We start from the raw sequence: 14,581 nt of genomic DNA, 5'->3' as shown, positions 1-14,581 counted from the left end.
ATTTACAACCTTTAGAAAATGCATTCTTGAAAATGGTACTGAGAAAGGTCTCTTAGGAAGGTGGTCAGACCATATAGAGAATCATTGAATGACATGAATCCCAGTCATAATGTTTTCTAATACACTAATCTCACAAAAGGTCAATGAACAAAAACATGGATGCCAAGCATGATCTGCCTTTCAAAATAATGGGAAAAGCAGACTAAGCCCTGTCTGAGCGATGACTGCTGGTCTTCTGTTAGTGATGTAAGAACTGGACCTGCTGACTGAGTATCTCTAAGACAATGGCTAATGACCTCACAACAAAAGCATGCTGCCTGTTTAGCACGTTTCTGTCTGGAAGCACAGGATGGGAAGACTGACTTTTTTTTTTTTTTTCTTTGCATGTGAACACAGTTTCTATTAACTAGTTGCTACTTCTTACCTGAAAGTATTCTCAGTATGTTTAAGTTTGTGGGTCATGAATTCTCCATTCTGCGACTTAACTTCTGTAAATCCCTTCTTTCGATCCATGAAGTTCTTAACTTCTTCTTTGGGTTCTTTGTCCTTTTTAATCTTTTCATCTTTGATCTAACCAACAGTACATATCAGGAAGAAACAGAACAAGAAAACTATTATTAGGTTTTGGTTGGTATCATCAAGTAAGACCCAAAATTGTTAGGAAGGCAGAAAACTCAGAAAGAAACCACTCAGATGTGGTAGAGTTGGAATCAGGTGAAATTCTTAGAGAATGAGCTATGGTCCTTTAGCCTGTGAACAAACACCTTTACCACAATTTTAAGAAGGTAAGATCATCCCTGATCTCACTGAGGTTTTTATTTTCAAGAGCAGTGGTAGTACTATTGTTTGGAAACCACTAAGTTCTGGGAACTTCATGTAAAAGTAGCTGTTTGCAGTTCCCACTGGGAAGAGCAATTATTAGAATGGCTTTGATGGAAGAATGACCACGTTGCTTAGACAGGTTTCTTCCTGGATGGTGAGAGAATCTGTGAGAGAGACACAAATGGGAAAGAAAGAAAAGGAAACCTATCAGTTTAGCTAGATCTGCCAAGCCAACTCTGGCGAAGACCAGTATTTTAATCAACTGAGTAAATTATGTCCCAAGGATGGGACATTTACTAACCCTACCTTTAGTAGGAGGATCCAAAGATATGTGGGGTCTGTGAGAACATGTCTGTAGTCATCTAAACCATTAAAGTTAGAATGGAATAGGAAAAATTCCACTGTTTACCTTGATTTCCATTGTCAATAAAAATTTAGTTCTCTGGAAGTAGTTTTGTGGTTGTGGTGGGAGACATAGGAAGATGATATATGGAGGGCAGGTGTTAGCTTTCATATTTTGTGTGTTTTGTGTTTCTTTCAGTAAGTGAGACAGATTATTTAAAAATGTACTGAATTTACATAGCTTTTTGTGGGGGAGGGGGTAAAGGAATTCAAATCACTTCACTTATATCATCTCATCCATTCTTAAAAGATGAGTGTGAAAACAGGTGAGGTGCATTCACGATGGTTCTTTTCAAGACAGTTACAAACCATGAGCATTCTAAAGAAATCCAGAGGAAAGGTAGGCCATAAGAACTCAGGACTTTAGGTGTTGCGGCCTAGGAGGTTCTATCCTGACCTGATCACTCACCTCTTCTCACCTATTCTTCAGATACTCTGTGAAGATTTACTCCTAAAGTGCATTTTTTTTTTTAAGAGACAGAGTCTTGCTCTGTTGCCCAGGCTGGAGTGCAGTGGTGCGATCTCAGCTCACTGCAGCTTCCACCTCCCGGGTTCAAGGGATTCTCCCGCCTTAGCATCCTGAGTAGCTGGGATTACAGGCATGCAACACCACACCCAGATAATTTTTGTATTTTTTAGTAGAGAATGGGTTTCATCACGTTGGCCAGGCTGGTCTCAAACTCCTGACCTCAAGTGATCTGCCCACCTCGGCCTCCCAAAGTGCTGGGATTACAGGTGTGAGCCACTGCACCTGGCCTAAAGTGCATGTTTTACAAAGCAGAGCACAGTTTTTTGCTCTTTATTGATAAGTTTTAAGTCATTTGATTGTCTTCTTTGGGTATTATCTGATTAATTACTAGGGATTCACTTCTATGCTGCCCTAATTAGTTAAGACTTCAATCTTTCACCATGGGGTATATACCTAGGATGTCCCTTGGACACACTGAAAATGGGGGCTGTACTTTGCCATTCTCTGCAAGAGCTTTGTCTGTAAATCAGGAAACCTGACTTTTGGCTCCAGTGCTGACAACAAACTAGTTGTGTTACTTGGACAAATCACTTGACTGCTCTGGGATGCTGGTCCCAAGTACGTGAAAAAATGTGGTTGGACCAGATGATTCCTTCCGAATTTTTCACCCTGTCATTTCCCTCTTGGGTCCTCATGGGTCATGAGAGGCTACAGAAAAAAGGAGCAAGCTCATAGCCTGAATGACAGCTTCACTGTGGCTCCCTGATGGCTGTCCTTGCCCAAGAATATATCAGTATTCACTGGACAGGAAGGAGGAAACAAAATATATTCTCATTTTGGCCTATTGTTGTTAGACTTAGCCCCAGAAACCATGGACTGGAGTTTATGTTCTGGTTACGAAGCATCTGTGGCTCCAAATGTGAGGGAAACCCATTTTAGGGATAACCATGAAATAAATTCTGAGTAGGAGCTCACGGTCTGTGGAGCACTACGCATGGAGACATTCCCTTTAACTTGTTTATCCTATGTTGCAGTCAGAAAAATTTCCATTCTCCCCAAATGTATTATATCTGATTTACTGGTCCCAAAAGTGTTTAAAATAGATTTGTAAGATGATACATGTCTAACAGAAAAAAAATTCCCCCTTTTTTCAAGCTCTGCCTTTATTGGCAAAGGCTATAGTGGATGGCAGGCTTATATTCTTTTTGGAAAACCTTAGAAACCTTGTCAATGTAATAATGATGATTTGAGTTCAACTGAAAATTATTTTCTCTTTCTGGGAAATGAATAAATAAAGTAATTCCATAGAGCCTTTACATTTTTTTTTAGATGTTATGGCAGATTTAACCCAAACTCATGGGATTCTGAGCCCCCTGGGAAAGGCATTAGATCTTATAGGTCAGAACGTTACCATGGAAAACATCTGTGCTGAAGGATTAATAGATAGCCAGGTATCCTGAAAAAGTTTGTGTGCTTCATACACAGATAACATTAGCATACTCATAAAAAAGGCTCTGGCCAAATGGGATCATTTGGGTTTTGAAACTCTAGATATTTGGGATATCCAGTGGAATAATACATGGGGATGAGGTGGGGGGATGGGAATTCAAATGACAGGTCCTTGTGCCAGAGAGACACTCAGAAAGTCAAGCAAACAAGAACTGAGATGTGTCTCGAGCATATTTTGCATTATTTGGTTCCAGAATAGCAACAAGAGCTGGGTGTAGCTACTGTTTCTCAGGCTGGGTTTTACGTGCTTTTGTTAGCTTCATAAGCCCCAAATCCTTTCCTGGGTTCAATTTCTATAACATGGACGTCTTCTAGACTCCTCGCTACTACTGCAAGTTTGGTCCACGGACAACATGGACCTCATGGAATCAGATTCTGCATTTAATAAGACTGCCAGGTGATTTGCATGCACACTAATGTTTGGGCAGGGTTGATCCACATGACACGAACATCACTTTCAATACCTCAGGAGCAGCTCGGCTAGAAACTCTGTTTTCCTGTTAGAGGCCAGAAAAGAAATAAAATAGCTCCTGCATGAAGAACTAAAAAGAGACTTTTTATGATTGGAGAGGAGAGAAAAAAAGCTAAATTAAGTTTCAATGTTGGTGATCGTCTGCAACTCATTGCCACAGTTAAACTGCAGTGGAGAAAGGTTTTATTTTGTGTGTTTTTTAAGACATTGGAGTGATTTCTGGAAATGTTTTCTTTAAGAAGGCTCACGTGATGTTTGTGTTTACTTGTGGTTGCCCTATCCTACGCTGCATAAATCCTTGAAAGGAAAGGTTTTAGTTAGTTGCTTTCTTTCTTCTTCTTTTTTTTTTGAACAAAAAGGAAAAAAAAATAGGAAGAGGTTGTTTAAAATGGCTGAATCATGTAAACATGATTTAAAGCTGTCTACATAAAGAAACAACACAACTAGCTGGAAAGGGGAAAACCTAGTCTTTCGACCAGCAGGTTATGTACACAGTATTAAAAAAGGAATATAGATTGGGGTTGTTTTCTTTTTTTAAAAAAAACAGTTTGAGTAGCTTATCTGGCCTTGTGTCAAAAACAGGCCAAAAGTTTTGGAACTGGCTGGAATGTGCTGAGGGGCAACTTGGGAAAATGGCAGGGCTCACTCATTCCTGGGAGTATCTGATTGACACAGAGGACGCTGTTGAACTGGGGCCTTATCTGAAAAGAGACAAAAGGATCATCCGAGTGGCAACTGATGGGCCCTTCTAGTTCTCAGACACTCTACATAGGTATAGAAAGCTTTGGTCAGTAAAAACAAATTAATGAACTGAATGAAATTTTAAATATAGAATCCAGTGTTTTCTACAGCCTCCCTTCCCCCATGTGTTTAATTACTGAGTCATCATTTCATGCCCACTTCTTTCTATAAAGACATTCACTAAGAAACATTACAAGAACCCATGTGGGACATATTTCTGAGTTTAGTTCTGAGGTAACTTTCATTTTTCTTTTTTGTAAATGAATTTGTAGGTATTTGGTCACCAAATGAAAAGTATTTCCCAACGTGTTCAATGAATGATTTCCTTGACTGCCTCATGAGAGCTAAATTCAGTTTTCCTGTTATTAACATTTACACTTTCTCCTTCCTTTACATGGCCTGTGCTCACATTCAATTTTCACTTCCAAACCACCACAACTTCTATTAGAAACAGAGGAACATACATCTTAACAGAAATGTAATATGTAACATGAACTAGGGGTTTTCATTTTTCATGTGAAATTGACAAAACATATTTAAGAAAATAACCCACCGCCTATTTAATCTGGTCATGTTTTCTAAATATGGATTTCTCTGTTTAAGATTTTGAATTTTCTTAATAGATGCCATAGTTTTCTTAATAGTTGGGTTGGAGCTTGTTGGCTACAAATCACTTCACCAGTCTCACAGGCGAAGAACTTCGGGTCTTCCTACTTCAAATAATTCAGTTTCACCACATCCTAATAAGTATTGTGAACTTATTCGATATAGTCACAATTTTTAAGATTATTTGGGGCAAACACAGCATGAGAGTTGAAGTGCAATCACGTGTTCTGATGTGGTGTTCTGATTACTATCAAACCCCGTGCCATTCTATCTGTATAGCTCCTTGTTCACTTACCTACAGTCAAATACCCTGGCACCCGCTCCTGTGTGTGCCTCAGAAATGCAATGCAGAACATTTGGCCAAACTTTTCTTTTGAAAAGCAAATATCATCTTCAGTTCACCAAATTTTCTACTGAGATGTGTGTGGGTGTTTTTCCTTTGAAAAGTTAAAGCATTAATCAAGGCCAGTTGGAAATATTTCATGATTGAAATGAAAGTAGAATGGCTCAAGGAAAAAAAAATTAGCATTCAGAAGAATAGAAAACAGGATAAATTGATTCCAGCAGTGTTTTTCAAGCCTTTTTGATGACGTCCCACAGAAAAAAAGACAATTTACCTGACAATGCAATACTTACTACCTACAATGCCCTCTGATGCCTTCTATCCATTTCATTTTTTTAAAAATGCTGACTGATATATTTAATTAATTTTGAGACACTCTAAGCTGATCTCACTATTCAGTGGATTGTGAGTCATGGCTTGAAATACACTGGATATGAGGTTACAATTTTGAGATCATCAGACCTGAGATATCTTGGAACACTGACTGCTTTTTCTGTTGCTTTACGATCATTACTTTTCAATCATATTTACCTCTTCTTTTTTGAAGGTAGGCTTGTCTTCTTGGAGCTTTTCTCTTTTAGCTTGCACTTTAGTTCCCTTCTCTTCTCCCTTTTTATTTTCAAGAATGGTAAGGTCACACAAGTAAAAGAAGCCCTTTCTAGTTTACAAGAGTGACAGGGTGCTCGGATCGCCTTGCAAGTGCTGCGTGGGATGGCTTCTCTTCTGCCGTCTCAGCGCTCACAGCACAGTGGTTTTAAACAGCAAGGTGGGATATTTTCTTCCCACCCCAACATCTTCTCGTGTGCCTGCCATTGCGCTCACTGAAATCTAGCATGATGTGGCACTCCTCGTGTGTTTACAAACCTCGTGTGTGGTTTGGTGCACTTTGCTCATGGTCTCAATTTTAGCTGTGTTCATGAGCCTCTTGTACAGAAGCAGGAGCTAAAGACACCTTCAGTGCAATGCAGGCTTAGTGACAGAGAATTTGCTCTGGAAAGGTGAATGTGAAAGCATCTCTTTTTTTCTTTTTTTAGGAGTGGTGGTGGTGTGGTGGTGGTGATTAGGTACAGTGCTTTCAATGCAGTCTTGCAGACAGAAAAAAAATCTTTCTCAAAGCTTACAAACGTTTCCCCCCTACTATTTCCACCCTTCCTCAGGCCACATGAATTTGTGTCACCCAGATAATAAAGCAGCAGCATGTATGTTCTTAATTACCAGTCAAATATAAATCAATACTACCCTAAATTAATGGCTTTCTGCAAGTCTACATTAAGCTGAGGTCTACATGTTGGCAAATCAGGGTTTTGACTTTTTTTTTAAGGAAAGGTTCCAACCAGTTCCTTTCCCCCTCTTTATTACCAGTTAATTTCCAGGGGTTTGTTTTTGCCTTTTTGTTGTTGTTGTTGTTGTTTTTGTTGTTGAGATGGAGTCTCTCCCTGTTGCCCAGTGGAGTGCAGTGGCACAATCTCAGCTTATTGCAACCTCCGCCTGCCAGGTTCAAGTGATTCTCCTGCCTCAGCCTCCTGAGTAGCTGGGATTACAGACATGTGCCGGCACAAACCAGCTAATTTTGTATTTTTAGTAGAGATGGGGTTTCACCATGTTGGCCAGGATGGTCTCGATCTCCTGACCTTGTGATCCACCCACCTCGGCCTCCCAAAGTGCTGGGATTACAGGTGTGAGCCACTGTACCCAGCCTGTTTTTGCCTTCTTAAGATGAAATGTCTGACCATTATTCTTCATGTCTATTTCCCACCCCAGCTTTTATCATTTTTTTAATTCAACGTCAAACCCATGAGTGAGGTAAGGAGTTATGGGCCTCTTGCCTCATGCAGACCTATGAATAGAGGAAAGATAATTAAAAGAACGAGTTTAGATGCAAGCGCAGAATCAGAAGCCAAACACACCACCACCACATTTATCATCTTTGGATTAATTCTTTTTTTGGGTATTCATAACAATCAAGCACAGAGCAATTAATTTCTCTCTGTCTTCTGGACAGCCAAATTTACTGGCTGTCCCAGTAAATTTGGTTGATTGAATATTCAGCCATCAATCAATTGCTGCATGCTTGTGTATCGCTATGGCCTGAAAAAATGAACAGCCTGCCAAATGATCAAGCATGTGAGCTATATGCATGTGGCCTCAGTCCCAAATCAGATGTGCATTACATTTCTCACAAGTCACAGGCATCACACATTTGGTGCAAAATGTTTACTGTACCTGTTTCTTTAGGACAGCTGTCTGAAGTTTATCTTCTTGTGCTTTCTTTTCATTTACCCATTTCCCTTCTATTTTCTGTTCTACCTTTTCCCCTTTTATCTTTGTCTCTTGCATGGCACGTTTTTTCTCTTCTAGCTGCTTGTTACGTTTCTGCTCTTCTACCTTAGCCTTCTCTTCCTCCTCTGCCCTGGCCCTTTGCCTCTCCTCTGCTGCCCTTTTCTCTTCCTCCTTTATCCTCTGCCTCTCCTCTGCTGCCCTTTTCTCTTCCTCCTTTATCCTCTGCCTCTCCTCTGCTGCCCTTTTCTCTTCCTCCCTCATCCTTTCCCTCTCTTCTGCCTCTCTCCTTTCTCTTTCTTGGGCAGCTGCTTTTTCTTCTGCTTCAATTCTTGCTCGTTCATCTGCTATCTTTTTGTCTTGCTCGGCTTTAATTCTTTCTCTTTCTTCTGCTTCCAACCTTGCCCTCTCTGCCTCAGCTCTTTCCTTGTCTTCCTCTTCCATCTTTTCATGATGGGGAATCTCATCTGAACCTTGTTCCCTCTCCTCCTCTTGTTTAGGCTCTTCTGAACTGATCTGCCCATTTTTTAATGACATTACCACTGTTTCCTCCTGGCTTGCAGTTGTTTTCTCTTCCACCATCACCTCTACCTGATTTTCTCCAATGCTCCCTCGCTTTGGCTTCTCCTCTTCCTCCTCCTCCTTTTCCTTGTCTTCTTTCTTGTTTTCTTCAGCATCCCTCCAATCATTCTTCTGGTAGGACTTGGTGACTGTTTCTGTTTCCTCTATCTCGTATCTTTCTTGGCGACTTTCACTTTTTTCTTCCTTCTCGGCAGTTTCATTTTCTGCTGTGTCATTTTGCATTCTTCTGCTTGGGAGCGACAGACTTGCATCTGTTATTGTTGGGTCGAACTCCTTCTGCCGCTCCAGAGCCTCCTGAAGGCGTTTTTGGCGTCTTTCCTCTCGCCGAGCCAGGCGCTCCAGGAATGCGGCCTCATCATCCCCTTCCACTTGAGTGTTTGCGGTGGTTGTCTTGGCCTCCTCGTCAGGCACACTGTACAACAGAAAGAACAACACCAAAGACAGCTTGCTCATTCATCAGTCAGCAGCATTCATACAGCCTGTGCTACCCAGGACTACAGCAGATGCCAGTAGTGCCAAGCTTGCCCATATCCCCAGTACGTTACCATTTTAGTACACGCCTGCCTGGCTTTCAGCTGACAGCATTTGCAAGCCTTTCTCTGGGGACTGGAGTCTACTCAACATGCCAGAAGTGCTTTGGGTATTAATGTCCCCTGAGAGCAGTTTTCAAACAAAAATTGATAGCCTGAGTGTTTAGATACCTCAGCACCCCTCACTTTTTGAGTGGGATAACTCCGAGGTGTGTGTTCCACACTGGACCTCAGAGTTTCCCAGTGGAGTGAAGCTCCAGATACCCACAGTGGTGATGTGCTTGGTCATGCAACCTTTATTTGGTGGCCTTCCCTTTTCTGTCTTACCTTCCCACACCTCCACCAGTGTTTCCTAGCATCACCTTACAAATAAACGACTTGCAGTCAAATCGTTGTTTCTGGACTTGCTTCTTGGGGAATTCAAACTTAAGGATCAAACTGAAATAATAAGTGAATTCCTTCCGTGTCATGTAGTATTCTCCCATGTCACCAAGTCATCTAGAATTCCTGATCTGGATTGGAGGCTCCCAAGGTACTTTGAGAGGAAGAAAATGTACATTACAGTGTTGAGATTCCACACTCACGCCAATGACCCCAATGGAAGAGACATCTGAGTGTCCCTTACAATTCCTGCTCCTCCTTCCATAGTTGGGGGGAGTGATCACCACTCAAGGATTAAATTTGCACCCTCTCCCTTCTTTGCACCTAGGCGGGCCATGTGACCAATAACTGCCAATGAAATGTAAACAGAAGTGTCCAACCAAGGCAATGAACAAACAGAGGTGCACTCCCTGTCTTCTCTATCTCTGTCTGTTGGTAGATCAGTGAGCACCAAGCCCTAGGGATTGAGAGTCACAAGAGAAAAGAAGACAGGTGGCTGGTTCTACCAACTAGACAGAAATATGCATAATGGTAAGTGTTACTGCACTAAACTTAAAATTTGGGGGCACTAATCGTTATAGCAGCCAGCGTTACCCTAACTAACGTATACACAATCTACCTTCTTTGTCAAGATTTACATGAATAAAGGGTTTCTTGTCCATCTTTTCTACAGTGGAAAAAGGGCAGTTACATTTGACATTTATTTTAAAAAGGAAAGAAAATCTCCAAAAGTTAAACTGTTGTCCATCACCTCCCTCACTACTGCAGGATGCTGGACACTGTCCAAGCCAGGGTGTTGGTTTCTATTTGCAGGAAACAACCAGTCATGTGATACCAGAACTGTGACCAGAGTTGGAAGAATTTGTCTTGCAATGTTTAGAAACTCCATCAAATTTCATAGTTCAGACCAAACTTGGCCCTTTCGACGTTCAAATTCACTTAATTTTGGAAAAACACATTTCATATTTAACAATGAAAAATGGCAGAGTAAAAACTAGCTTTAAAACTTTCTTGGCCTTTACTTTTGCTTCAGGATATTGCCTCCATGAAGTTAGACATATAAGGATTAAATGTCCCTACAAATGCAAAAAATTTATAATTTAAGGGGAAGTCTATAGAGAGGGCATTTGGATCAATTGAATTCTAATAATTTTTAAAAGGCACCAAAATTCCAAAGTGCTAGCCAGATTAAAGTACTCTTATGCTAAGAAACCAACAAACTGTATCGAACATTTCTTTGCCTATTTATAAATTATGACCACAATTATCAGTAGATATCAAATGCCAGTTAGAGTTGTTTAGCCCCAAGAAGACTTATTCTTCTTGTGGCTAACTAATATGTCAGAGATAAATCACACATTCTCAGACCTCAATATGATTTTCTAAAAAAAAAAAGAATTTGATTTCAATTAATAGCATGAAATAATGAATAACAGCCAAATATCCAAAGAGAAGCACAAAGAAAAGCAAGATTTTAAAAGCAAGAAAACTACAGACCACCAGTAATTTTTAAAGCTCCTGTTGACCACTCATTAATAACAAGATTCAGGAAAGGCATCAAAATGCCATTTTTAAAACTCTTTCTATTATTTCTCTCTCAGCTTGAAAATGGAAAAGGCAGTGAATGACTACGTTGCCCTCCCGTGTTAAGAATCTGGTAACAGTGAAAATTTATTGAGTGCTTACTATGTGTAAGACACTGCATTTTACATGCATTGTTACATAGTTTAAGTTTAGCAGCATTTTTCGGAGAAAGGTATAATTTTTATTTCCATTTAACTGAAGAAATACAGTTAGTGAAAGGTCAAATTGGGAGTCAAAGTCAATTAGTGAACCCTAGAAATTATACCTATTTCCCCTTTGCTATACCTACTCCCCAGTTAGAAGCTACTTATTGAGGGAAAGGGTAAACAATATTGTGCTACCGGCCAACATTTTCAAGACTGCTTTCTGAAACCTTCTAATACAGCCTCTCAAACTTGGGTTAAGGAGGCCAGGACCCATTCCCTTTAGAATTTTCTAAATAGACTGAATTAAACAAAACAAACTAAAACCAAAACCACATGTGAGATCTTATATAGTGTAACCATTATAATCAGTCCATGGTTTTAAATTAAAATTATTTTCTCCATTTTCCTCCTCAAATATCCTCATCTTTTTTAGACCTTGGGGCACATAAATGACAATATAAATGACATATACTAACCATTAGCATAATGAACCATGTGACCTTATTTCTGCTGCAAAAGCCCTCTTTGAAGAAGTTGAACCTATTAGGCATTCTCAAGTTCCCTGATTTCAACCAGGGCCTGAGTGAGAAAATACGTAATAGCAAACTCATTAAATGTGTTTGAATAATCACATTAAATTAAGCAGAATTCTGTATCTTGTTGAATATTATAATGATCAGAGACTATTGATTCAGGCTGTATATTAGAAAAAAGAAGACATCTGCAATTCATGCCCACTTTAAAAATTCACGTGTTACCTATTAATGATAGCCATGGAGGACTCTACTAAACTAACATATCTTCAGTTCAAAACAGATAGCAACACCCTACAGAATAAATGTAAATACTTTTCCTTATTTAAAGATATAACCCACCAGAAAACTGTATAGATTCCTTAAAGAACTAAAAGTAGAACTAACATTTGATCCAGCAATCCCACTACTGGGTATCTACCCAGGGGAAAAGAAGTCATTATATGCAAAATATACTTGTACACGCATGTTTATAGAAGCACAATTTGCAATTGCAAAAATATGGAAGCAGCTTAAATGCCCATCAACCAAGCAGTGGGTAAAGAAAATGTGGTGTATATGTGTGTGTGTGTATATATATACATATATATATATATATATGTATGTATACACACATATATATGTGTGTATATGTGTATATATATACACATACATATATATATGTATATATATACACACACCATGGAATACTATTCAGCCATAAAAAGGAACACAATAATGGAATTCACTGCAACCTGGATGGAGTTGGAGACCATTATTTTAAGTGAAGTAACTCAGGAATGGAAAACCAAATATCAAATGTTCTCACTTACAAGTGGGAGCTAAGCTATGAGGATGCAAAGGTAGAAAAGTGATATAATGGACACTGGGGACTCAGGGAGAAAGGTAGGAGGGGTGTGAGGGATAAAATACTACACATTGGGTATGGTGTATACTGCTCGGGTGATGAGTGCACTAAAATATCAGAAATCACCATTAAAGAACTTATCCGTGTAACCAAAACCCCACCTGTTCCCCCAAAACTATTGAAATTTAAAGAAAGAATTAAACAGAAAAAATATACATATATATATAAGATATAGCACACCATACTTATTAAATTAAACAAATGCTAGATTGTGAAATGAAATAAAAGCCTTCAACTGGGGTATATTTATGAGATGGGAACGGGGTGGAGAGAAATAGAATAGTGTGTCCTAGTGTCTAAATCAGATTGCCTATCTAATCAGATTAGTTGCCTAAAATGACTGCAAAATAATTAAACCAGTTAGATTGAAAAAGGGTTGAGTTGGGCTGAGAAAGGAATGCTCTGCTCAACAAATTCCATTCAACGGACAGGCTAAGACGCAAGTTAGAAATTCCCTGTCCCAAAGAGGACAGTACCTGTTCTGGGCATTCACCTCCACCTGGTCGGTCACCTGTCCCAAGGATTCTTCCTCCTGCTTCTGCCGCAGCCGTTCCTGTCGGGCTCGGCGGCGCCGTTCCCGGGCTGCCTCCTCTTCATCATCGTCATTCCTCTGGTAGGCGATTCTGCAACATTACAAAGACAACCTCTTGAGCGTGCCACTTGCCACATGTCTTCACCAACTTCTTGGCAGGAACAGCCCTGAGCCCTTTTCTGAACTTAACTGCTTAATGAACCACATACGTCTAAAAGGATGGTTCAGTTCCTTAAGTTTAGCGACCTAGTCAGCTAGCTTTCAAACTTTTAACTATTTGAAAAGCATGAATCCAATAGCTACAGAAGATAATTTACAATGACCAAATAACAACTTAAACTAAAACATTCTGCACAAAAGCAAGTTGCCTTTGGAAACTGTGGGTTAGCTTTTTTTTTTTTTTTTTTTTTTTTTTTTGAGACCCAGTCTTGCACTGTCACCCGGGCTGGAGTGCAGCAGCACGATCTCGGCTCACTGCCACCTCCACCTCCTGGGATCAAGTGATTCTCCTACCTCAGCCTCCCGAGCAGCTGGGATTACAGGCGCATGCCACCATGCCCAGCTGATTTTTGTATTTTAGTAGAGACGGGGTTTTGCCAAGCTGGCCAGGCTGGTCGCCAACTCCTGACCTCATGATCCGCCCGCCTCGGCCTCCCAAAGTGCTGGGATTACAGGCGTGAGCCACCGGGCCTGGCCTTGTAAGATTTAGAAGAAGGGACCCAAAGTATTGAACCAAAAATAAACAAAATGCTTACTTCAAAAGATACAGCATGTTGCATGAGTTATTTGTGTAGACACTGTCACGAAGATCAGAAAAGAATCAAGTTACACTACCAAACCGGGACTTTGGTGCTAATAAGCCAAAATTATTAAATTTATTTAATTATTATAATAAATATTATTAAATAATACATATTATTAAAATTAAATATTATATTAAATAATAAATATTATTAAAATTGGGGGTAGGATATCTTCTTTGCTTGGATTTTGTTTTTCCCTCCAGTTCCTTTTCCCTGGCGAGAGAAGGTGTTACTGACAATTGGTAGGATGCTTCAGAGTCAGTGCATTTTGAAGGGGTGGCAGCTCCCTTTAAGGCCTCCCTCCTTTGCTCTAAAATGTGCCTTAGTATCATACCACCCACATGCTGGGCACATCACAATGGCCCACAGGTGTGTATTTAGATAGATGTCTATGAGCTGAAGAAGGCAGAAGAGACACAGAGGACTTCACATGTGTATATATTATTTAGCTTTTTTTTTTTTTGGGACAGAGTCTAACTCTGTCACCCAGGCCAGAATGCAGTGGTGTGATCACAGCTCACTGCAGCCTTGACCTCCCAGGCTCAAGCAATTGTCCCACCTCAGCCTCCTGAGTAGCTGGGACTACGGGTGCACACCACCACACCCAGCTAACTTTTGTATTTTTTTTTTTAAGAGATGGGGTTTCATTATGTTGCCCAGGATGGTCTCGAGCTCCTGAGCTCTATTTAGCTTTTGTAGTCATCTAAAGTGAATGTCTATTTGAGGAAATTACAAATCAATATCACTATGCTAGATATGTTTCTCCTAATACTTCTTTCCAAATAAAGAATTGGGGCTGGGCAACTGCAGATGCTCAAACTCAAGAGGAAATAGCTATTTTGACACATGTTTGACTTAGCTATTTTTGAAGGTAGAATGTGTACTGAGATACAGAGTGCCAAGAAAGGATGGGTGCTGGCTTGATGGGTCAATGGGTTGGGT

At 40.0% G+C, this 14,581-nt stretch overlaps 1 protein-coding gene across 18 annotated transcripts in view; it reads right to left on the bottom strand.

Annotated features, from left to right (window-relative positions):
• CALD1 (caldesmon 1) overlaps positions 1-14,581 on the bottom strand; it is a 225,817-nt gene that overhangs the window by 28,982 nt on the left and 182,254 nt on the right. For 9 of the 18 annotated variants that reach the window (XR_010159001.1, XR_010159000.1, XR_010159003.1 and 6 more), the window contains 4 exons: positions 12,781-12,927; positions 7,588-8,635; positions 5,896-5,973; positions 425-570 (listed from right to left, as the gene is read on the bottom strand). Coding sequence is in view for 12 of the 18 variants with exons in the window: in XM_009454252.5 (XP_009452527.3) it covers positions 425-570; positions 5,896-5,973; positions 7,588-8,635; positions 12,781-12,927 (1,419 nt within the window). In the remaining 6 variants the exon portion in view is untranslated. The remainder of the gene's footprint in view (positions 1-424; positions 571-5,895; positions 5,974-7,587; positions 8,636-12,780; positions 12,928-14,581) is intronic. The other 9 variants (XM_054655212.2, XM_001141823.7, XM_054655213.2 and 6 more) reach the window with 2 other exon arrangements.

The sequence above is a fragment of the Pan troglodytes genome, chromosome 6, assembly GCF_028858775.2.
Source record: "Pan troglodytes isolate AG18354 chromosome 6, NHGRI_mPanTro3-v2.0_pri, whole genome shotgun sequence".
In the NCBI taxonomy this organism is placed as follows: Eukaryota; Metazoa; Chordata; class Mammalia; order Primates; family Hominidae; genus Pan; species Pan troglodytes.
Note: the sequence above shows the minus strand (reverse complement) of the source record. Positions and strands in the feature narration are given on the sequence as shown.